This window comes from Mus caroli, chromosome 1 (genome assembly GCF_900094665.2).
Source record: "Mus caroli chromosome 1, CAROLI_EIJ_v1.1, whole genome shotgun sequence".
Taxonomy (NCBI): domain Eukaryota; kingdom Metazoa; phylum Chordata; class Mammalia; order Rodentia; family Muridae; genus Mus; species Mus caroli.
Genome location: NC_034570.1, coordinates 131,750,014 through 131,774,651, shown reverse-complemented (window position 1 = coordinate 131,774,651; position 24,638 = coordinate 131,750,014). Strand labels below are relative to the sequence as shown.

General features: G+C 36.9%; 1 protein-coding gene across 4 annotated transcripts in view; it reads left to right on the top strand.

Moving 5' to 3' along the window:
* The window catches only part of LOC110287097 (complement factor H-like), a 693,631-nt gene that overhangs the window by 15,809 nt on the left and 653,184 nt on the right, over positions 1–24,638 (top strand). For all 4 annotated transcript variants that reach the window (XM_021153834.2, XM_021153793.2, XM_021153901.2 and 1 more), the window contains exons 2-7: positions 2,625–2,810; positions 3,109–3,214; positions 8,495–8,571; positions 11,088–11,279; positions 20,067–20,237; positions 23,787–23,960. In XM_021153834.2, the coding sequence (XP_021009493.1) occupies positions 2,625–2,810; positions 3,109–3,214; positions 8,495–8,571; positions 11,088–11,279; positions 20,067–20,237; positions 23,787–23,960 (906 nt within the window). The remainder of the gene's footprint in view (positions 1–2,624; positions 2,811–3,108; positions 3,215–8,494; positions 8,572–11,087; positions 11,280–20,066; positions 20,238–23,786; positions 23,961–24,638) is intronic.

Genomic DNA, 24,638 nt, shown 5'->3' with positions numbered 1-24,638 from the left:
GCTAGAGAAAGCAACCAAGGAGCTAAAGGGATCTGCAACCCTATATGTGGAACAACAATATGAACTCCCAGTGCTCCCCAGAGTTTGTGTCTCTAGCTGCATATGTATCAGAAGATGGCCTAGTTGGCCATCAGTGGAAAGAGAGGCCCATTGGTCATGCAAACTTTATCTGCCTCAGTACAGAGGAATGCCAGGGCCAAGAAGTGGGAGTGGGTGGGTGGGGGAGTTGGTGGGGGAGTGTGTGTGGGACTTTTGGGATAGCATTAGAAATGTAGATGAAAGAAATACCTAATAAAAAATAAAATAAAATAAATTGAATCATTGTTTTTCTAAACAAATATTAGGAATTTTGTGTAGTCGTTCTGAATTTGAGTTGATAACTTTAATCACATTCAGAAAACTTTGAGGTTTTAGCTGTCAATTCTCTCTGTTCTCTCATCTACTTTTGACATCCAGTTATATATAGCCTGTATTTTTGCTTCTGCACACTCAAAAAATTAATTTGTTCTGTTATTGTTTATATACTGTTCTCTTTCTACCCTATTTGATCATTTCTATCTCAATTCTCCCCAAATGGAATACATTTCTTTCGGATTTCAGATGACTTCAGATCATACTATGGGTTATTATTTCTGATAGTAATTAATAACATTAAAGTAACATATTTTAGAACCATTTATTTTGAACTTCTTTAATCCTTTTTGTCTTTTTCTTAGAATTCGTTAAAGATGCTTAAACTAGCTATTTAAAAGATTTTTTCCCACTCTGATATGTAGGTCAGTGTTGATCCTACTATTCATTGTCTTTTCATGTCTATTTTTCATCTTTGTATTTTAATTTTCATAATTCATATATTTAATAGAAAATGAACACAGTGACTAAAGTTTGTTATTCATTCACAACAAGAACATTTTTCTTTCTTATCTCAATCCTGAATTTAATTGAATTGTATCCGGGTTGCAACTTTAGCTTAAGTTAGCTCACTGCTGATCTCAAATACTTCAAAGCAAAGACCTTCTTGTGCATGAGCTTGTGTATATGTGTTTAAGCCCAAATCTGCTCCTTTCTCTACTCCAGTAGATCACAATGTCTTCTCTCCTGCTATTTTGAGACACACTTTAAATTAAACACTCAAAGACTTTCAAATATTCTAATGTGTTAATGAAGTCACCAGTTCTATATTTCAAGAAAGGCTGTTTTTTTTTCTTGTGACATCTGTGAGATTATAGGAAAATCTAGGCTTCACTTAGGAATCAGGTAATTCCAACTAAGATTCAGATTCTGCACATGATTCAAAATGTTTCAAGTTAGACACACCTCCAATAGACATGTCTTATTTTTTCTGCCTTCACTCTCATTCTTGAATTCACATAAGCCCTGATCATCAGTCCATATACAGAACTAACACATATAACCAGATAAGCAATAACATAGACCTCAGTCGTGAAAGGAACAGGCCCTTCTCACCTAGGTTTGTTCACGAATTTTCATTGTTCCTACAATTCGTGCTTAGGCACTCCTATAAATACCTCCACACGAACATTTTTCCACTCCATATATATAGTACTAACATAATTCTGTCCTGCCTTTTTATACTATTTGAATGTTGAAAGTCTCCATACAATTCATGTTATGAAAATAAAATTCCTCATGTACAGGAATTTTAATTCAACAATATGGCTGCTCTGACAGGGGATCACATCCAAGATCTGATCCATCTGGAGTGTCATACCTTTAATACCTTTAGCTGGAAATACAGATATGCCCTTAGCACACACCTTTAATCCCAAACAATGAAGGCAAAGTTAGTTTGTAAAAAGAGGCAACCATGTGTAAATGTGATGTCTAATTGAGGGCCAAAATGATTAATCAGAGAAAAATTAGACAGAATGAGTCAGAGATAGGATATGTCCAACTCTCATGAGGACAGGAAAGAGAGGCAACATAACTATGTAGTAGGGGTGGAAGAGAGAGGGGGAAAGAGAGAGAGAGATGGGGGAGGGAGAGGAGAGGGAGAGGAAGAAGTTTTACTGGAACTGTTTTATAGAGACAGTTTACCGGTAAGTACAGAATGAGCCAGAGAATGAGAATGAGTCAGAAGGTTAGAAAAAATTGCCAGAATTTGTTTGAGATCAAGCAGAGTAACTCAGTGTTGACCCAAGAGAAGCCTGTTTGAATCAGTTACGTTGGAAAAGAGTTTGGACCAGAAGAGCTGAGTTAAACCAGCCAACCAGAGTTCCAAAAGAACTGGAAAGGATGAATTCATTCAACAGTAAGCCTGCAAGATGATGATTATATCTTGTGAATGAAAGTTATCTTTATAATCTTACTATGCTTTATTTTTATAGTAGAATTTACTGTCTATAATACATATTATGAGTTTAAAAATACTGTTTAGCTTTGCTACTAAGGAAATATTTTATAGACAGTTTTATTTAGTCATAGTTTTGTTTGTTTGTATGTTTATTTTTTACAACTTAGAAGATTGCCTAGTAAATTTTCATATGGTTGTGCACATAAATAGCTGGATGGACCTGTAATTGGTATGATTAAAAGAAAAATAGCATATGCATGCTTTTTAAAATAGGTATTTCAAATATTGGTGTGTTTTTAATTACTTGTAGATTGTAAAGGACCTCCTCCAAGAGAAAATTCAGAAATTCTCTCAGGCTCGTGGTCAGAACAACTATATCCAGAAGGCACCCAGGCTACCTACAAATGCCGCCCTGGATACCGAACACTTGGTACTATTGTAAAAGTATGCAATCATGGAAAATGGGTGGCATCTAACCCATCCAGGATATGTCGGAGTAAGTATTTCAAGTTTGTAAAACTTAAGAAAATTTTTAGTTTTGAATGTATAAAATGATTACAGTATATTTACAAATTGTATTACTGCTATAGCTAAAATATAAATAAAGCATTTTAAAATGTAGTTATCCTACAAAACTAAAAATGGTAGCATGCAGTTATCTTAAATTATAAAATATTCTTTCTTATTTTCAGTTTTTCTTCTACTCAATGACATAAAAAATGTGCTTTCGTGACTCCTACATAAGGTGTATTTCATGGACCATACACTAATATTGCATCTTCTTTTCATTTTAGAAAAGCCATGTGGGCATCCCGGAGACACACCCTTTGGGTCCTTTAGGCTGGCAGTTGGATCTCAATTTGAGTTTGGTGCAAAGGTTGTTTATACCTGTGATGATGGGTATGTTGTTAACATTATAAGGCTTATTCTCGAAACTGCATAGGAACTCTACAAATTTGTACTTTAGGAAGACTAAGTTTTCTATTAACATCTTAAATATAACACATAAATAAAACTATGCAGTGAATGTTTTTATTCGGATATCATGTGATCTCCATAATATTAATTATGTGTTATTAGTGATTTATAATTTGTTCTGACACAGTGTTGAAATAAGGGAATATTAAGTTGCTATACACAAAAATTAAGCATTCAACTCACAAGTCCTTACTACATTCCACTATTGAACAATATCATATGAGACTGAATACTTTTGTATATTAGGGAAAAGAATTGTGAAAACAACTACATTGTACAGTAACCCTCTTAAAAAAGATTTTATAGTATTTAAAGAAAGCAAGACTTTTACATATAAAAAAGCCTCTCTCCTGAATGCTATTGTTAATGTTTAGTAGGTGCCAAAGGCTAATTTCCCATAATCATTGACTCCTCTCTCTGAACAGCCCCTGGATGGGATAGACTTACTGACATCATCACTCTCTCCTCAGGTCTTCATTTCCTATCATTCAGGAAAGTTATAGTTATAGTTGTAATACTATCCCAAATAAGTATAAAGGAAATAAACACTTTGAATGGAATCTTTCTAATTGCCGTTTATTTACTAATTTGAGGCAATGAACTCTAACAGTTTAAACTTTTCAGACTTTAGAATTAGCTCCAAAAGATCCCTAAACTCAAATACTCAATGTTTATAACATCTTACTCTGATTCCCTCTCTTACACAAGCAGAGAAGGCTTATGATCATCCTACATAGGACTAGCAGGAGAAATAAATATGACCTTTACTTAAAACCCTTCAAAATGATCCTAGAGTACCACAAATATGCACTAGATACTCAGTTTTATTTAACTTCTCTGTAACATAATGAAGAATAGTTTAGGCACAGTAAACCAAATCAATGCTCAGTACTTGTCTCCCACTGTAAGAATCATAATTATATGCCTTCATTAAGTGTTCTTTTACCTGTGTGCCCCAGCAAAACATCATTTGACATAACTAACTTTCCAAAGAAAACTACAAGTTTCCACTTCACTTATTTACCTCTAATTCTTGGTCTCTTGAACTCATTGTTGCCTCTTTCATCTTGTATATACCAAGAGTAAACTCTGATACAACCCAATTAGGCCAGTAACTTTGTATATTGAATCTGAACCACCAACATTATAATCTGTTGATCCAATTACTGACAATTATCAGTTAAAGACCTCACACCATGTAGGATAAAAATAAGTAAAAGTAGTTCATATTATTTTAAATTTCTATTGATGAATGTTAAATCTATCTTGAGGAGTAGTTGTTTTTTAATGCAGAAGTGAAAGGTAAGGATGGGAAAGACCTTACTGCATTCTTATATATTTGCTCATGCTTTGTCATTGTCCTATGCCTATGCTCAGTTCTATGCCTCTGTCTAAATTTTCTCTGCTGACTATAGGTTTAATCACATGCTATATAGCAGAATGATTGCTTATGAGCAATAATTTTATTGTCCGAAATCATCTTGAATGATTTTGAGATGACATTGCAAAGCATTTTTTCCCGCTTTCTATGAACAACTATTTTTTTTTCTCTTTTCTGTTCCCTTCAAGAAATAAGTCCAGTAAAATTTTGTGTAGAATTTTATAGACTGTCTGAAGGAACTTAGCATAATGGATGGGTCTCTGCAGTGGATAGAAAGTCTCACAAATAATATAAAATATATTGGTGTGACTCTAAGGAAGTGAAAAATCTGTATGATAAGAGCTTCAAGTCTCTGAAGAAAGAAACTGAAGAAGATCTCAGAAGATGGAAAGATCTCCCATGCTCATGGATTGGCAGAATTAATATAGTCAAAATGCCCTTCTTGCTGAAAGCAATCTACAGATTCAATGCAATCCCCATCAAAATTCCAATTCAATTCTTCTCAGAGTTAGAAAGAGCAATTTGCAAGTTAGAGTAACAAAAAAATCTAGAACAGTGAAAACTATTCTCCAAAATAAAAGAATTTCTGGGGGAATTCACTATCCCTGAGCTCAAGATGAACTACAGAGTGATTGTGATAAAAAAAAAAAAATGCATGGTATTGGTACAGTGACAAGCAGGTAGATCAATGGAATAGAATTGAAGAACCAGAAATGAACCCACATATCTATGGTCACTTGATCTTTGACAAAGGAGCTAAAACCATCCAGTGGATAAAAGACAGCATTTTCAACAAATGATGCTGGCTCAACTGGAGGTTATCATGTAGACAAATGAGAATTGATCCATTCTTATCTCCTTGTATAAAGCTCAAGTCCAAGTGGATCAAGGTCCTCCACATAACACCAGACACACTAAAACTAATAAAGAGAAAGCAGGAAAGAACCTTGAGCACATGGATCCTGGGGAAAATTTCCTGAGGAGAACACGAGTAGCTTATGCTTTAAGATCAAGAATTGACAAAAGGGAATTCATAAAATTGCAAAGCTTTTTTGAAGGCAAAGGACACTGTAAATAGGACAAAATAGCAACCAACAGATTGCGAAAAGATCTTAAGCAATCCTACATCTGATAGAGGGCTAATATCCAATATATACAAAGAACTCAAGAAGTTAGACTCTGTGGGACAGTGGGCTGTGCACAGATAGCCTGGTCTCTAGTCGAGCATAGGTCTTGAAATCCGGGGGACCCAATGGGTGGTAATTTCCACCTACATGGGAAGGAAGGTGTTAGATCATGTCTCCTGGACCCCCTGGCTCCTATAATGTTACCGCCCCCACAGCCCCCACAGGAGAGGTGTGTGACTATCAGTCATGCAGACAATGTCCCAATCCTGGCCTTCTGGCTAGACTCCACCCCCACAGTTACCTGACTACAGCCAGGTATGCGCCTCCCCACAGTTACCTGATAGTACAACCCACTATATAAGGGGCTGCTTGACCCCTCCTCTCTCTCTTTAAGCTCTCACCTTTCTTATTCTCCTTTCTAGCCCCCCCTTTCTCTCTCTCTCTCTCTCTCTCTCTCTCTCTCTCTCTCTCTCTCTCTCTCTCTCTCGCTTGCTAGCTCTCCCTCCCTCCCTCCCTTTCCCCCTCTGTCCATGTGGTCATGGCCCGCCTCTCTCTTTCCACCTTCTCTCCTTCTCTCTGTCTTTCTACAATAAAGCTCAAAAACCATAGACTTGATGTCTCTGCTCATCAAGTGCTGCAGTGCTTGAATGATGGGATAGGCTTTCCCCTAATGAGCAGCATCTAACCTCCTGCTGAAAGATCCTCCTGCTCTCCAGCCACAGACTAAGGACTCTTGCCCAATGAGAACCACTCAGCACTCCCCTCTTCCCCTGCCCTCTCCTCCCTTCAACCCTGGGGCTAACCAAGCTGCCTCCCTCCTCAGGGCCCCCACTCTGTTCTCAGCTCTTCAGCAGTGTGAAGCTGTGTCTGGGATGCCACAGGCTGAGAACCTGGTACCTAGGACTGCCCTTTTTCTACCACCCACCTAGCTGGAGTTTAGTGGCTTCACACAGCCAGACACTCACCCAGTCCTTCCTAGTCTGCCTGCCCAGAGCACTGCAACTCTGATGGGACAGGGGTTTTCTCCACTCTCTTTATCTGCCATCCCGCCCCCTCCCCCTCCCCTGCACCACCTGCCCCGCAAGACTCCAGAGAAACAAATAACCCTATTACAAAATGGGTTACAAAGCTAAAGAAAGAATTTTCAACTGAGAAATACTGAATGGCTGAGAAGCAATTAAGGAAGTGTTCAACATCCTTAGTCATCAGGGAAATGGAAATCAAAACAACACTGAGATTCTACCTCACATAAGTCAGAGTGGCTAAGACAAAAATCTCAGTTAACAGCAGATGCTGGTGAAGTTGTGTAGAAAGAGGAACACTCCTCCATTGCTGGTGGATTTGCAAGCTGGTACAACCACTCTGGAAATCAGTTTGGCGGTTCCTCAGAAAATTGGACATAGTACTATCTGAGGACCCATCAATACCACTCCTAGGCACATACCCAGAAGATGCTCCAACATGTAATAAGGACTCATGCTCCACTAGGTTCATTATAACCTTATTTATAATAGCCAGAAGCTGGAAAGAACCCAGATGTCCCTCATAGATACACAAAATGTGGTACATTTACACAGTGGAGTACTACTCAGCTATTAAAAACAAAGAATTTATGAAATTATTAGGCAAATGGATGTAATTAGAAAATATCATCCTGAGTGAGGTAACCCAGTCACAAATGAAAACACATGGTATGCACTCACTGAGAAGTGCATATTAGCCCAGAAGTTTGGAATACCCAGGATACTATTCACAAACCACATGAAACTCAAGAAGGAAGACCAAAAATGTGGATACTTTGATCCTTCTTAGAATGGGAAACAAAATACCCATAGAAGGAGTTACAGAGACAAAGTGTGGAACAGAGACTGAAGGAATGACCATCCAGAGACTACCCTACTTGGAGATCCATCCCATATACAATCACCAAACCCAGACACCTTTGTCAATGCCAACAAGTGTTTGCTGATAGAAGCTTGTTATAGCTGTCTCCTGAGAGGTTCTACCAGTGCCTGACAAATACAGAGGTGGATGCTGGTAGTCTACCATTGAACTTAGCACAGGGTCCCCAATGAAGGAACTAGAGAAAGGACCCAAGGAGTTGAAGGGATTTGCAGCCCCATAGGAGGAACAACAATATCAACTAACCAGTAGCCTCAGAGCTCTCTGGGCCTAAACCACCAACCAAAGAATACACATGGTGGGACTCGTGTCTCCAGCTGCACATGTAGCAGAGGATAGCCTAGTAGGTCATCAATAGAAGGAGAGGTCCTTGGTCTTGTGGGTAGTGGGTAGTGGGAGTGGGTAGATTGGTGAGCAAGGGGAGGGGGAGGGGATAGGGCATTATCAGAGGAGAAACTAGGAAAGGGGGATAACATTTGAAATATGCAATAAAAAAAAAAGAAGAAAGAAAGTTTTTTTTTACCAGGAACTTCATTTCTTTTCTGTTGGAAATGAAAATTATTCTGTCTCCTCTACAGCAAGTATCAAGTAAACCCTTAACTCCAAGATCCAAAACTAACACATTCTATTGAAGTATTTTCTTTCTTTTTAAGAACAAGATAAAAATAATAAAAGAATGAGAAGTATTTTGTCCCTTGGAAATCTCTTACTGGAGTATATCCAAGACTGTAAAGAGCATTAAACTACATAAAATACATGATGTCTTAACCCAAATTATGCTTGTGTTTTTAGGTATCAACTGTTAGGTGAAATTGATTACCGTGAATGTGGTGCAGATGGGTGGATCAATGATATTCCACTATGTGAAGGTAAATGAAAAACAGATTTATAATGTATGTCTAAATATCTGAAATAGATAAGACTTTTCAAACTGTGTAGAAAAATATTTTTTTTTTTTTTACTTTTTACACTCCATATTTTATTCCCCCCATTCACCCTCTGACTGTTCCACATCCCATACCTCCTCCCCACTCCACTGTACTCACCTGGATGTCCCCAACCCTCACTCCACCTGACCTCTAAACTCCCTGGGGCCTCCAGTCTCTTTAGGGTTAGATGCTTCATCTCTGAATGAACACAGACCTGGAAGTCCTCTACTGTATGTGTGTTGGCGGCCTCATATCAGCTGGTGTATGCTGTCTTCTTGATGGTCCAGTGTTTGAGAGATCTTGGGGGTTTAGATTAATTGAGACTTCTGATCCTCCTACCTGGTCACCCTCCTCCTCAGCTTCTTCCAGTCTTCCCTAATTCAACAGCAGGGGTTAGCTGCTTCTGTTCATTGGGTGGGTGCAAACCTCTACATCTGACTCTTTCAGCCACTTGTTGATCTCTCTCTCTCTCTCTCTCTCTCTCTCTCTCTATATATATATATATATATATATATATATATATNTGTGTGTGTGTGTGTGTGTGTGTGTGTGTGGGGAGGTGTATCTGTATGTGTGTGTGTATTTCTTTGATTCTTTTTTTACAGTCCAGTCATTATCTCCCTCTTGGTCTTCACTCTGACTGTTTCTCATCAATTCATCTTCCCCAGTCTCCAAGAGGATGTCACCACCTCCATCACCTCTGCCCTATCAGACCTTCCTACTCCATGGGGTCTCTCAATGGTTAGGTACTTCTTTTCTCACTGAAGCCAGATCATGCAGTCCTCTGCTGTATATGTGTCAAGGGCCTCATATCAGCTGGTGCATGCTGCCTGATTGGTGACTTCTTGCCTGAGAGATCTTGGGGGGTTCAGATTAATTGAGACTGCTGGTCTTACTAAGGGGTCGCCTCCACTCAGCTTCTTTTAGTTTTTCCCCTAACTTCACCACAGAGGTCACCAGCTTCTGTTCATTAGGTGGGTGTAAGTATCTGCATCTGACTCCTCCAGCTGTTTGTTTGGTCTCTCAGAGGGCAGCCATGCTAGGCTCCTCTCTATAAGCACACTGAAGCATCAGTAATTGTGTCAGGCCTTGGTGCCTCCCCTTGAGATGGATACCAATTTGGGCCAGTCACTGAAACTCCTTTCGCTCAGTCTCTTCTCCATTTTTGTCCCTATAGTTCTTATTTATAATATCTTATATTTTCTAGTATAAAAGATATCATAAGTATTTTGTCATAGTACTAATTTGTATTTATATTAATATTCTGAGAACACTAAGTCTAGAGGATGGTGAATTTCTTGGGACTAGTGTAGATTCCTTGAGGTCTTAGGTTTGACACACATCCTTATCAGTGAAACTCAAAACTTTCAAAAACATAATAACTATGATTGATATGGTCAATGTTCTGAATATGAGTAATACCAAAGCCAATTTTTCATATACTTTACATTTCAAACACTAATAATACACATGGCTATCACCAGCTTGTAAAAACGATCAGAATTTGAGGTATGTGTATGAAGAATGACATCCCTAATAGCCCTCTAGTTACAGGATGTAGGCCATCACTGTGGTAGAGAAACAGAACTCTTGCTTTTCACTTCTTGCTCATATGTAGAACAAAGAGTAAGAATGAAAAGTACACCTCTTGCTTGTGATTTTGGGGAAAACATGTAAACAACAAAGGTCCATCCAAATGCCATGTCCTACTTCCATTGGAAATAACAAGCGAGAGAAAGAAGAGGTAGGGTGAAAGAAGAGAGAGAAGGAGAATGTCATGACCATGGATATTCTCCTGTAGAGACATTCAAAGAAGGAAATGAGAAATTGTTCCAGGGAACATCTGCATCAGAATTTACGTGATGCTTGTTTAAAACTGAGGTTTGAGACCTCCAAATTGCCCACTGAGTCAGCATGTTTGGGTGATACGACAAGAAAACCTCTCTAGGATATCCATTACATCCAAAGTTTCCTTCAGGAAAGAAAGTAATTCTGAATTCCTTCATGACAGAGAAATTAAGTTCAAAAAAATGTTTACATATTTTGAGCACTGAAGTGAAAAGGAAAGAAACATTCCAAAGCATTTTTTATCAGAAGAAATATCTTAAAATTCACTGTTTTTACATATTAGAATGCAATATCATATTGCTTTGAATCATCAAAAAAACTTTTTATATTAGACAAAAACTCATATTTGTTCAGAATTTAGGAGACACTTGCTATCATGAGGGTATAAACTCTCACTGTAAGAAATAGTTTCCTTTTCCCCTTCCCAGAGAAGCTGATAAGCAAACTACTTGTATTAGTTAACTTTTATGTATTGCAAACAGTGATACTGAATATTTCTCCAACATTGAAGTCATTTCCTGCAGAGTGCTGGGGTTTTAATTCACCTACGAGTGTTTTATGTTGAAGCTTTCAAGTTCTGTTTGTAAAAGCAATACCTGTATTTTCAGTTGTGAAGTGTTTACCTGTGACAGAACTCGAGAATGGAAGAATTGTGAGTGGTGCAGCAGAAACAGACCAGGAATACTATTTTGGACAGGTGGTGCGGTTTGAATGCAATTCAGGCTTCAAGATTGAAGGACATAAGCAAATTCATTGCTCAGAAAATGGCCTTTGGAGCAATGAAAAGCCACGATGTGTGGGTAAGATACACACATATGTCTGCTTCATATTTGAATGGTTTTAACTATTCTGGTGAAAATATACATTTCTTTCTTTTTTATTGTATATTTTCTTTATTTACATTTCAAATGTTATTCCCTCTGAAAACCCACTCACCCTATCTCCTCCCCTCTCCCCTTGTTCCCCAACCCACCCACTCCTGCATCCTGGCCCTGGCATTCCCCTACACTGGGGCATAGTGCCTTCACAAAACCAAGGGTCTCTCCTCCTGTTTATGTCCAACTAGCCCGTCCTCTGCTACATATGCAGCTGGAGTCATGAGTCTCACCATGTTTACTCTTTAGTTGGTGATTTAGTCCCTGGGAGCTCGGGGGATACTGGTTATTTCATATTGTTTTCCTTCCTATGGAACTGTAAATCGCTTCAGCTCCCTGGGTCCTTTCTCTAGGTCTAACCCTGGGAACACTGTGCTCTGTCCAATGGATGGCTGTGAGCATCCACTTCTGTATTTGCCAGGCACTGGCAAAGCCTCTCAGGAGAAAGCTATATCAGGTTCCTGTCATTAAGCACTTGTTGGCATCCACAATAACATATGGGTTTGGTGATTGTATGTGGGATGGATCCACTGGTGGGGCAGTCTCTGGTCATTCCTTTAGTCTCTGCTCCACACTTTGTCTCTGTATCTCCTTCCATGTGTATTTTGTTCCCCTTCTAAGAAGGATCAAAGTATCCACACTTTGGTCTTCCTTCTTGAGTTTCATGTGGTTTGTGAATATTATCTTGGGTATTCTAAACTTCTGGGCTAATATCCACTTATCACTGAGTGCATATCATGTGTGTTCTTTTGTGATTGAGTTATCTCACTCAGGATGATATTTTCTAGCTACATCCATTTGCCTAAGAATTTCATAAGTTCTTTGATTTTTAAGAGCTGAGTAGTAGTCCATTGTGTAAATATACAACATTTTCTGAGTCTACTCCTCTGTTGAGAGACATCTGGGTTCTTTCCAGCTTCTGGCTATTATAAATAAGGCTCTAATGAACATAATGGAGCATGTGTCCTTATTACATGTTGGAGCATCTTCTGGGTATATGCCCAGGAGTGGTATTGATGGGTCCTCAGGTAGTACTATGTCCAATTTTCTGAGGAACTGCCAAACTGATTTCCAGAGTGGTTGTACCAGCTTGCAATTCCACCAGCAATGGTGGAGTGTTCCTCTTTCTCCACATCCTTGCCAGCATCTGCTGTCACCTGAGTATTTGATCTTAGCCATTCTGACTCTTGTGAGGAGGAATCTCAAGGTTGTTTTGATTTCCATTTCCCTGATGACTAAGGATGTTGAACATTTCTGTAATTGTTTCTCAGCCATTCAGCATTCCTCAGCTGAGAATTCTTTGTTGGGCTCTGTACTCCATTTGTTTTGTTTTGTTTTGTTTTGTTTTGTTTTGTTTGATAGAGTTAATTGTTTCCCTGGAGTCTTACTTCTTGAGTTCTTTGTATATATTGAATATTAGCCTTCTATCAGACTTGGGATTGGTAAAAATCTTTTCCCAATCTGGTAGTTGCCTTTTTGTCCTATTGACAGTGTTGTTTCCCTTACAGAAGCTTTGCAAATTTATGAGGTCTCATTTGTTGATTCTTGATCTTATACCATAAGCCATTGGTATTCTTTTCAAGAATGTGTGTTTCCTCTGTGCTCATATGTTTGAAGCTATTCCCCACTTTCTCCTCTATGAGTTGCAGTGTATCTGGCTTATGTGGACATCCTTGATCCATTTGGACTTAAGCTTTATACAAGGAGATAAGAATGGATCAATTTACATTCTTCTACATGATAACCTCCAGTTGATCCAGCACCATTTGTTGAAAATGTTATCTTTTTCCCACTGGATGGTTTTAGCTCCTTTATCAAAGATTAAGTGACCATAGATATGTGGGTTCATTTCTGGTTCTTCAATTCTTCTCCAGTGATCTACCTGCTTGTCACTGTACCAATACCATGCAGTTTTTAATCACAATCACTCTGTAGTTCATCTTGAGCTCAGGAATGGTGATTCCACCAGAGGTTCTTTTATTCTTAAGAATAGATTTTGCTATCCTTTGCTTTTCGTTATTCAGGATGAATTTCAAAATTTCTCTTTCTAAATCTATGAAGAATCTAATTGGAGTTTTGATTGGCATTGCATTGAATCTGTAGATTGCTTTCAGCAATATGGCCATTTTTACTATATTAATCCTGCCAATCCATGAGCATGGGAGATCTTTCCAATTTCTGAGATCTCTTTGTATTTCTTTCTTCAAAGACTTGAAGTTCTCACCATACAAATTGCTTAGTTAGAGTAACACCGAGGTATTTTATATTATTTGTGCCTATTGTGAAGGGTGTTGTCTCCCTAATTTTTTTCTCAGTCTGTTTATCCTTTGTGTAGAGAAAGGCCATTGATTTGTTTGAGTTAATTTTATAACCAGCTACTTTGCTGAAGTTGTTTATCAGGTTTAGGAGTTCTCTGGTGAAATTTTTGGGGTCAGTTAAGTATACTATCAAATCATCTTCAAACAGTGATATTTTGACTTCTTCCTTTCCAATTTGTATCACTTTGATCTGCTTTTGTTGTCTAGGACTTCAAGTACTATATTGAATAGATAGGGAGATAGTGGACAGCCTTGTCTAGTCCTGGATTTCAGTGGGATTGCTTCAAGTTTCTCTCCATTTAGTTTGATGTTGGCTACTGATTTGCTGTATATTGCTTTTACTATATTTAGATATGGGTGTTGAATTCCTTATCTTTCCAAGACTTTTATCATGAATGGGTATTGGATTTTGTCAAATGCTTTCTCAGCATCTAATGAGATGATCATATGTTCTTTTTTCTTTGAATTTGTTTATATAGTGGGTTACATTGATTAATTTCCATATAGTGAACCATCCCTGCATACCCAGGATGAAGCCTACTTGATCATGATGGATGATCATTTTAATGTGTTCTTTCTCTTTCTTTGTTGGGACTTTGTGTGGTTTAGGTATCAGAGTAATTGTGGTTTCATAGAATGAATTGAGTAGAGTACCCCCTGTTTCTATTTTGTGGAATAGTTTGAGGAGTGTTAGAAGTCTGCACTTAACCCATCTGGTCCTGGGCTTTTTTTTTTTTTTTTTTGGTTGGGAGACTATTAATGACTGTTTTTATTTATTTAGGGCATATGGGATTGTTTAGATCATTAATCTGATCCTGATTTAACTTTGGTGCCTGGTATCTGTCTTGAAAATTGCCTATTTCATCCAGGATCTTCAGTTTTGTTGAGTATAGCCTTTTGTAGTAGGATCTGATTTTTTTTTTTATTTCCTCAGATTCTGTTATGTCTCCTTATTCATTTATGATTTTTAAATTAGGATAATGTCCCTGTGCCCTTTAGTTAGTCTGGCTAAGCATTTATCTATTTTGTTGATTTTCTCCAAGAACAAGCTCCTTGTGTTGTTGATTCTTCGTATAGTTCTTTTTATGTCCACTTGGTTGATTTCAGCCCTGAGTATGAATATTTCCTGATATCTACTCTTCGTGGATGAATTTGCTTCCTTTTGTTCTAGAGTTTTCAGGTATACTGTCAAGCTGCTAGTGTATGCTCTCTCTAGTTTCTATTTGGACGCTCTCAGAGCTATGAGTTTTCCTCTTAGGACTGCTTTTATTGTATACCATAAGTTTGGGTATGTTGTGGCTTTATTTTCATTAAACTCTAAAAAGACTTTTATTTATTTATTTATTTATTTATTTATTTATTTATTTATTCCTTGACCAAATTATTATCAAGTAGAGTGTTGTTCAGCTTCCACATGTATGTGGGCTTTCTATTATTTAGGTTTTTACAGAAGATCAGCCTTAGTCTGTGGTAGTCTGATAGGATGCACAGTATGATTTCAATCTTCATCTATACCTTGAGGCCTGATTTGTGACTGATTATATGGCCAATATTGGAGAAGGTATCATGAGGTGGTAAGAAGATGGTATGTCCTTTTGTTTTAGGATAAAATGTTCTATAGATATCTGTTAAAGCCATTTTTTAAAAAATAACTTCTGTTAGTTTCACTGTGTCTCTGTTTAGTTTCTGTTTCCAGGATCTGTCCATTGATGAGAGTGGGGTGTTGAGGTCTCCCACTATTATTGTGTGAGGTACAATGTGTGCTTTGAGCTTTACTAAAGTTTCTTTAATGAATGTGGCTGCCCTTGCATTTGAAGCATAGATGTTCAGAATTGAGAGTTCATCTTGGTATATTTTACGTTTGATGAGTATGAAGTATACCTCCTTTTTTTTTTTGATAACTTTATGTTGAAAGTAGATTTTTTTCGATATTAGAATGGCTACTCCAACTTGTTTCTTGGGACCATTTGCTTGGAAAATTCTTTTTCAGCATTTTACCCTGAGGTAATGTCTATTCTTGTTGCTGAGGTGGGTTTCCTGTAAGCAGCACAATGCTGGGTCCTGTTCATGAAATCATTCTGTTAGTCTATGCCTTTTTATTGGGGTTTTGAGTCCATTGATATTAAGAGATATTAAGGAAAATAATTGTTGCTTCCTGTTATTTTTGTTGTTAGAGTTGGAATTTTGTTCATATGGCTATTTTTTATTTATTTCTTTGGTTTTTTGGAATATTAATTTCTTGCTTTCCCTAGGCATAGCTTCCTTCCTTGTATTGGAGTTTTCCCCTTATTATACTTTGAAGGGCTGGATCTGTGGACAGATGTTGTATAAATTTGGTTTTGTCATGGAATACCTTGGTTTCTCCATCTATGACAATTGAGAGTTTTGCTGGGTATAGTAGCCTGGGCTGGCCTTTTTTTCTCTTAGGGTCTGAATGATATCTTCACAGGATCTCCTGGCTTTCATAGTCTCTGGCGAGAAGTTTGGTGTAATTCTGATAGTTCTGCCTTCATATGTTACTTGACCTTTTTCCCTTACTGCTTTTAATATTCTTTCTTTGTTTTTTACATGTGGTGTTTTGATTATTATGTGTTGGGGGGGGGGGCGGATTTCTTTTCTGGTCCAGTCTATTTGGAGTCCTGTAGGCTTCTTGTATGTTCATGGGCATCTCTTTCTTTAGGTTAGGGAAGTTTTCTTCTATTGTTTTGTTGAAGATATTTACTGGCCCTTTAAGTTGGAAATCTTCCTTCTTGCCTATACCTATTATCCTTAGGTTTGGTCTTCTCATTGTGTCCTGGATTTCCTGGATGTTTTCAGTTAGGATCTTTTTGCATTTTGAATTTTTTTGATTGTTGTGTCAATGGTTTCTATGGAATCTTCTGCACCCGAGATTGTCTCTTCTACCTCTTGTATTTTGTTGGTGATGCTTCCACCTATGGCTTCTGACTTCTTTCCTAGGTTTTCTATCTACAGAGTTATCTCCTTTTGTGATTTCTTTTTTCTTTCTTCTTCCATTTTTAGATCCTGGATGGTTTTGTTCAATTCCTCACCTGATTGGTTGTGTTTTCCTGTAATTCTTTAAGGGATTTTTGTCTTTCCTCTTTAACGGTTTCTACCTGTTTTCTTTTGTTCTCCTGTGTTTGTTTAAGGGAGTTATTTATGTCCTTCTTAAAGTCCTTCATAATTTTCATTAGGAGTGACTTTAGATTCATATCTTGCTTTTCTTGTCTGATGGTGTATACAGGACTTGCTATGGTGTCAAAGTTGGGTTCTGATGATGCCAAGTAACCTTGGTTTCTGTTGCTTCTATTCTCATGCTTGCCTCCTGCCATCTGATTATCTGAAGTGCTCCCTGCTCTTACTATATCTTTTTGGAGCCTGTCCTTCCATTAATCTTAGTTGAGTCAGAACTCCTCAGAGTCCAGCTTTCTCTGTGATCCTGTGATTCTGGGATCCTTTGATGCTAAGATTCTGGGTGTGTCAGAGTTTCTGGGGGTCAAGCTGCCTCTAAGACCCTGAGATTCTGGTGTGACCAAGCTCCTGGGATCCTTGGATCCTGGGATTCTAAGATCCTGGGCATATTAGAACACCTGGGAGTGGTACCTCCTCTGGGGTGCTATGAGACTGTCCACTGAGTTTGTGACCAAGGTAGACAGTCACTGACTGGAAGGAACCTGAGCAACTGGTCAGTCCGTTTCCTGTTTTCTTGGATTCTGCTGGTCCTAGTCACTCCTGGTCATGTTGTAACAGATGTTGTGTTCTACTCACTGGTGATTCTAAGATCTTGGGCATGCTAGAGTGCCTGGGAGTAGAGAGTCCTCTGGGGACCATGGGACTGTCCACCAAGTTTGTGCTCAAGGTAGACCGTTGCTGCCCAGAAAGCTACATTTCTTCTTAAAGTACATTTTTAAATAAAATAGGATCTACAACTATAATGCATATTAAGCATAACTGTATCACTGTAATTGAAGAACCTTTTTGCTTGAACCCTTTTAGTTTGCCTTCAGAAGTATATATTTCATGTCTTTGTATAGTCTTTTTAATTGAAATAGTCAGGGTACCCATACCTACTATGGCTTAAGGACTAAGATGTAAACACAGGTTAATACCTGGGGTTGCTATTCAGTCTAGCCTCAGCATTTCTGGTGAGTGTTGTAAAACTACGTTGTAGAGCATATTGTTGTATAAAGTTTTTGGAAACTAAAGGGTTATTGTGTGCTTATAATCACATACCCTGATTACATTTCAATTTCAATTTATATTGTTAGGAAGTATATCTGTTAGGAATATATTTGTTGTAAGTTTTAATTTTAATTAATATTGTTAGAAAGTGGTTATATATGTATATATATAATTACATATATGTAACACAACACATATACATACACAGATATGTATTGTAAGTTTAAATCAATTTTACGTATCTTGAGTCCATAAAACCTTTGAATTTTGGCAAAGTAATATAATAAATTGTTAATTAATGTTTCTTTGATTTTTTTCTCTTCTCCTCCTTATCAATATTCCTCCCCTTGTTTCCTCCCCATCCCCTCCTCCCCTTCCCTTCCCCCTCCTCCTCCCTCTTCTTCTTCTTCTTCTTCTTCTTCTTCTTCTTCTTCTTCTTCTTCTTCTTCTTCTTCTTCTTCTTCTTCTTCTTCTTCTTCTTCTTCTTCNTCTTCTTCTTCTTCTTCTTCTTCTTCTTCTTCTTCTTCTTCTTCTTCTTCTTCTTCTTCTTCTTCTTCTTCTTCTTCTTCTTCTTCTTGACAGCCTTTCATAATGTAACCATGGCTGGCCTGAACCTGATATTTAGTCCATAGTCCATATAGCGTCTATCTTATTGCTGTCTCATTGAAGTTGCCACATGAGTTTTGAGATTATCTGCACGTGGCACTGTACTTATACTATATTTATTGTTTAGTATTATCTAATATCTCCAATATTTTCTCCACTCTTTAAGATTGTCTACCTTACACTAAAAAGGACAGTGTTTTTTTCTACTCAAATTTAATTTGCTTTGAGATTATAACTAAATCATTTCAGGACTGACAGTTTGCTGCTAACAATTCTTTCTAATAGCACTGATTCTTCATTGAAATAATGATATAGTGTATTTATCATTGTATATTCAGGGTGGCACAAACTTTACTCATTAAAATTTAATGGGTGCTACTTATATGACTATAACTAATTGTCTATGGCTAATGAAACTTAGGAAATTCTGATCTTTGATATTAGTTTTAAAGAGCTCATATGGTTTATTCAGATGAAAATAAAGAACACAGGCATAGCAACCTTCAGAGAGCCATGTGGAGAAAGGTGAAAAATCCACAAAGTGTCTACAGTGAGATGTGGTCCCGAGCCTCATCAGCTGCTCAAGAAAGCCCCACTGTAGGATCCCGATGCATGACTGTGGAGATTAGAACAAACTTCAAATAGGGAACTGAGAACAGATCTAATTAAGAATACCATCTAAGTTCACTTTGTTGAACTAATGAGTTTGTTAGACTTAAAGAGTAGAAATGTCTCAAAGATAGCTGTTTTAGCAAAAACCTACCACAGCATAGGTGGAGGCTCACAAAAGCTGGGAACCGGAAGTACATTGTACAGCTTGTAGGACCAACAGGTTGAAGAGTGTCTCTTTCATGCAGCTCACATGGTCTGAGGCTCTTCTGTGCAGCTTAGATGATCCAAAAGTATTTCACAGCGGTTATTACTCCTTAAGTATGCATTGGGAGAGAGAGAGGGACCTCTTCAATATGGTCAGTTTCAAGGACTTCCGGAAGCTTTTGAATTGTTTACATTCTGAGCTTCCTTGGAAGTTTTTTTGTAGGTATTTTTGTCTTGTGTTTTTGTTTTTGCTTTTTGTTTTTGTTCTTTCTCTCTCTCTCTCTTTGTGTGTATGTGTGTGTGTGCGCACATGGTTGTGCCTATGCACACGTGCTCATGTTTATATATATGGTGAAGGCATCATGACTTTTCAAAGATCAAATGAAAAGTGACTCTAATAGATTTCCTTGAAAAGTGCTGTCTTGAAAATTGCTGTCAATAATCAGAAGTTGTGTTTGCAGATTACTCAATGAAAATATTAACCCATAACCCTGTGTCTATTTTTATTTTCACAAGGGTTTGGGATTGTTACTGGCTGTCATTTATTTCAAGAGTCTAATTTGCCATCATGTTCAATATAATAAATAATATACATTTAATTTCTTCCAAAAATGAAAATTTGCAACAAGTATGTGATCAAGAGGGTATTAAATCTTAAACAACTTTTGTTTGGTCGCTAATTTTGACTGATTGACCTAATGGGAACAAAACTCTGAAATTGTAGAAATATGACCTGCTCAGTAGATTTCCTTTCATAGTAAACACTATACAATTACTCTTTTGCATTTAGAAATTCTCTGCACACCACCGCGAGTGGAAAATGGAGATGGTATAAATGTGAAACCAGTTTACAAGGAGAATGAAAGATACCACTATAAGTGTCAGCATGGCTTTGTGCCCAAAGAAAGAGGGGACGCAGTCTGCACAGGTTCTGGATGGAGTTCTCAGCCTTTCTGTGAAGGTGACGTTACTCTTATTTTCTATGAATTTTAGTATTTAAGAAGTAGAACAGTGAATGGAAAAGAAAGATGGCATCACAAGTCCATGTTTAGCTGATTGCATTGAGTCCAACAATCTGTTTTCATGGTGTTTATGACTCCTAATCAGAGAAGCAGTATCTCAGTAGTCCTCAGGCATTAAAACTCTGCATAAGATTAACTCCAGGTGTCCTCAAAATAGATCATTTATCCACTGAAAGATCAAACTATAACCCATAATATAGTTATATTGTATCAAGCCCGGTGCTTAAGAGGAACTTTTCAAACAATCATTCCAGTTTCAGGAGAACCCAATTTTCCATGGAAGCATTAGGATTCAATAGATCAGTCATGCCACACCAGATAACATATAGCAGAGAAGAATCTCTGTCTTGGACTGAATTCACCTGAAGCTGGAATTACTGTCAACTATTTAAAATCTCTTCCTTAGCATATATTTGCTTTCAAACTGAGAAATATGTTTGCTTTTCCAATTGTCTGTCTTTCTGTACATGCTACCTAGGCTTGTTTATTTTGAACACTAGGAGAGAGGGGAGGAGTGTCAGGGGAGGGAGAGAATAGAGGGTGTGAAGAAAAGAGGCAGGAGGAGAAAAAGACTCTCCATAAAAATTTCCTTTTGAGTATTTCTCAAACACAATTATAAGTCAAATAGTAAAAGTTTAGTACTGTGTTCTTGGGGGTCTTTTACCATAGGAAGGGAGGTGTCAGAGGTCACTGTCACAAGATAGTAAATAAGAGTTTGATAATAAAAATAAAGAGACCTGTATCCTAATTCATATAGGCATACAAATCTCTGACAATGGACTTCATTTTACTGAAGAAAGATTTGTAATTCTGGATGAAAAGTAGTTTCTTATTAATAAATGTACTGCATCACTTCGTACCTCAGCTATGTGTAAGAAGCATTGCCTTTGTTTTCCTGGTGCAGAAAAAGAGTTTATCTGAGTTGATGTACAATTATCTTTAAACCAAGGCACCTTAATCTGTTTGACACTATATAGCCGAATACACAATTTGTTGCAGCTAACTTTACAAGAATCTTGGACTCCATAAGACACCAAAATTGAAATAATATGAAAATAAGTAAACTTTCTTCCAGCTGATCATAGCCAGACCAGGGGGTTACAACAACTTCTCAGATCATTTGGATCTCTAACATATAGTAGAAACTTTCTAATGACAAGCAGGAATAATGAAAAATACCACAATCTCCTGAATAATTTATTTTGATGCATCTGTTTTCTTTACAGAATCCCTTTTGCAAAATTGACTTTATAATATAAGAGAACTAAGCTTGAAGTATTGCATTCTAAATGTTTCTACTAAACATTTGAAATAAGAAAACTGTACAGGGGAAATATACAAGGGATAAAAGGCACCATACATTTGAACAATTAACTACAGATAGTTAATCAGACATCATCAGGGACTTAAGTTGGCAGCTTAGGGTAATCTCCAAAAGTATTTTTGTTCTTAATCAGTTTTACTAAGTTCTTCCTATATTGTTTGCTTGTCTTCTCAAATACTTGGCCATATCATTGTTGTTTGGTATCTTAGCACTTTAGTTTAAAAAGATACTGAGTTAAGCTATGTTATTAAGAAAATCTAAATAGAAAAACATAAACTATAATGGTTGTATGAAAATATGACAGTCAGAGTATGATGAAGAGAAAAACAGTAAGGAACACACTTAAAGCTGATTCAAAATTAATGTTAAATAGCATAAAAATTAGGAGACACACTTGATTTAAGTAGTTACCTTAGGGTGTTTTGCTGTGAATTAACAATCATGACAAAAGAAACTCTTATAAGGGACAACATTTCTTTGGGGCTGGCTTATGAGTTCAGAGGTTCAGTCTATTATCATCAAGGGGATAGCCTGCCAGCAGCCAGGCAAGCATGGCATTCAAGGTGCAGAGAGGTCTACATCTTGTTACAAAGGCAGTCAGAAGAAGATGGGCAAAGCCCATCCAAACAGTGACACATTTCCTCCAACACGCCCACACCTATTTCAACAAGGACATACCTCGCAATAGTCCCACTCCCTGGGCCAAGTATATTCAAACCACGACAGTAATCATATATTATTATTATTTTAGATCAGGTTTTTACTACTATGCATGTATATTATCTGTCTTCATGAGGAACTCCGACAACTTAAATAGGGGCTATCCCTGACTTTGTTGCCTGCTTGTAGATCCTGTTCCACTTAACTGGGCTGTCTTGTCTGGCCTCGGTGAGAGAGGATGTGCCTAGTCCTGAAGTAACTTTATGTGCCAAAGTAGGCTGGCACCCAGGAGGCTCTCCCCCTTTTCAGAGGAAAAGGGATAGAGGGGACATGGCAAGGGGCTATATGTGGAGAGACTAGGAGGAGAGGATAGGGCTTCAATCAGGATATAAATTGAATTACAAAAGGATACAGGTATACTGTGACACAAATTTAAGACCAGTGGAAATATTGTTGCCACCCCTTCAGGGGCTAGGTTTACACATTAGAGGTATATATGGAAAGGAAAAAAAAACTATTCAAATAATACTTAAAACCAAAGAATTCTGTGCCAGACTGAGTCTAAGAATGAATTGTGAAGAAAATGTCGAGATTCCTATCTTTTATAAATTAAAATATTAGATTTAGATGGAAAAACATGGACTGAAGAAAGGGTAATGATAGAAATTGTCAGTTTATAAACTGAGCATCCCTTTGAATTCTGCATATAGGCCTGAGTCATTCACTTCTATGATTTTTTATTTAAACTACAGAATTATTACCATAAGGGGCAGCTTTTAATTACAGAGATTTGCTTGAATGCACAAAGTGCAGAAGTAAAAACAGTAATGAAAAGTACATGCTCATATAAACCTACTATAAGGCAAATAAATTTATTTATGCAGAAACTGTAGTCAATTAAAAATACTTTTCTAATATAGCAATGGTATAAGTTAGCAGATCTAGGCAAAGATGATTTAAGACACACAAAACACAAAACATAAAATGCACATTCAAGGAATGGCTTGGTGTTTCAGGAGTTTAGATTCATGATTTTTGAAAGTCAAAAATTATACTGTTTCTTCCTTATTCAATATGTTTTCCCAAATAAGTCAAAGGACATGTTTAATTCATAGAGAAAGAGGTTTAAAATTGAACCTGTGAATTTTAATAAATAGCCCAAATGAGAATTAAGGCCAGCAATTTCAATCAAAGAATTAGAAAGTGGAAGGAATAATGTTCCTTGCTCTGAATATCTATCTGATGAAGTTATTGTCAACTTTAGAATCATGAAGAACTTTATATGATGGCATCAATAGAGAAGAATTCATACCAGCGAGGAACACATACAACAGGAGGAGAGAGAGGAAACCTGACTGATTCGTTAAATATGTGAAGATGCATTCATTTCAATGCCAATTTTACATTTATCAATAGAAATAAATGGTATCTGCTGTTTAGTTTTTACATTCTTAATCTTAGTGAGATTGAATATTTCTCATTATTTATATCTGCTTCTTTTCAGAAAAGACATGCTCGCCTCCTTATATTCCAAATGGTGTCTACACACCTCACAGGATTATACACAGATCTGATGATGAAATCAGATATAAATGTAATTATGGCTTCTATCCTGTAGCCGGATCACCTGTTTCAAAGTGTACACTCACTGGCTGGATCCCTGTTCCAAGATGTACCTGTAAGCTTCACTTACGTCTTTATCTCCATAATCATGAAATTAGTCTATTAAATATGCACAGTTGAAAATACAGTAACAGCAAACATTTAACTTTTTATTTATGTACAACCCTTAGAAATATTTTAGTTTTAAAAGTAAATATTTAATGTAATAGTATAAGTAATATAAGAATTTAAGATTCCAGGTAATATTTAAAATACATTATAGAAAACTAAAATTTTTAATTTACTGCACCTTAAATAAATATATATGTGAATAAATACATTTTTCATTTTTTCTAATTAATAATTTTTAAGATTTGTAATAAATTATAAATTATAATTTTAATTTAATTATAAATTGTAATAAATTATTGGGTAAGAATAGTGTCATATAAAAATTTAATTTACTTATTTATTTGCATCATAGTAAATCTCAATAATATTTGCCTCATAACAAACCTTTGTCATCCCTTCCTTTCTGTCAGCCAGTTTTGAAGATGACTTGGCTATTGCCTCTGAATCAGTGTGGTGCTGTCAGATATTCTTTTTTTTTTTTTTAATTTTGTAATTATATTTAGGTACAGAAAATTTAGTGTACATTTAACCCAATTTAGTGGAGAGTTCTTTAGCCTTTGTTTTTTCCAGCTTGGCAATGTGAACCACAGACTTAGGACCCAGGAAGTTGCCTCCCCAGTGG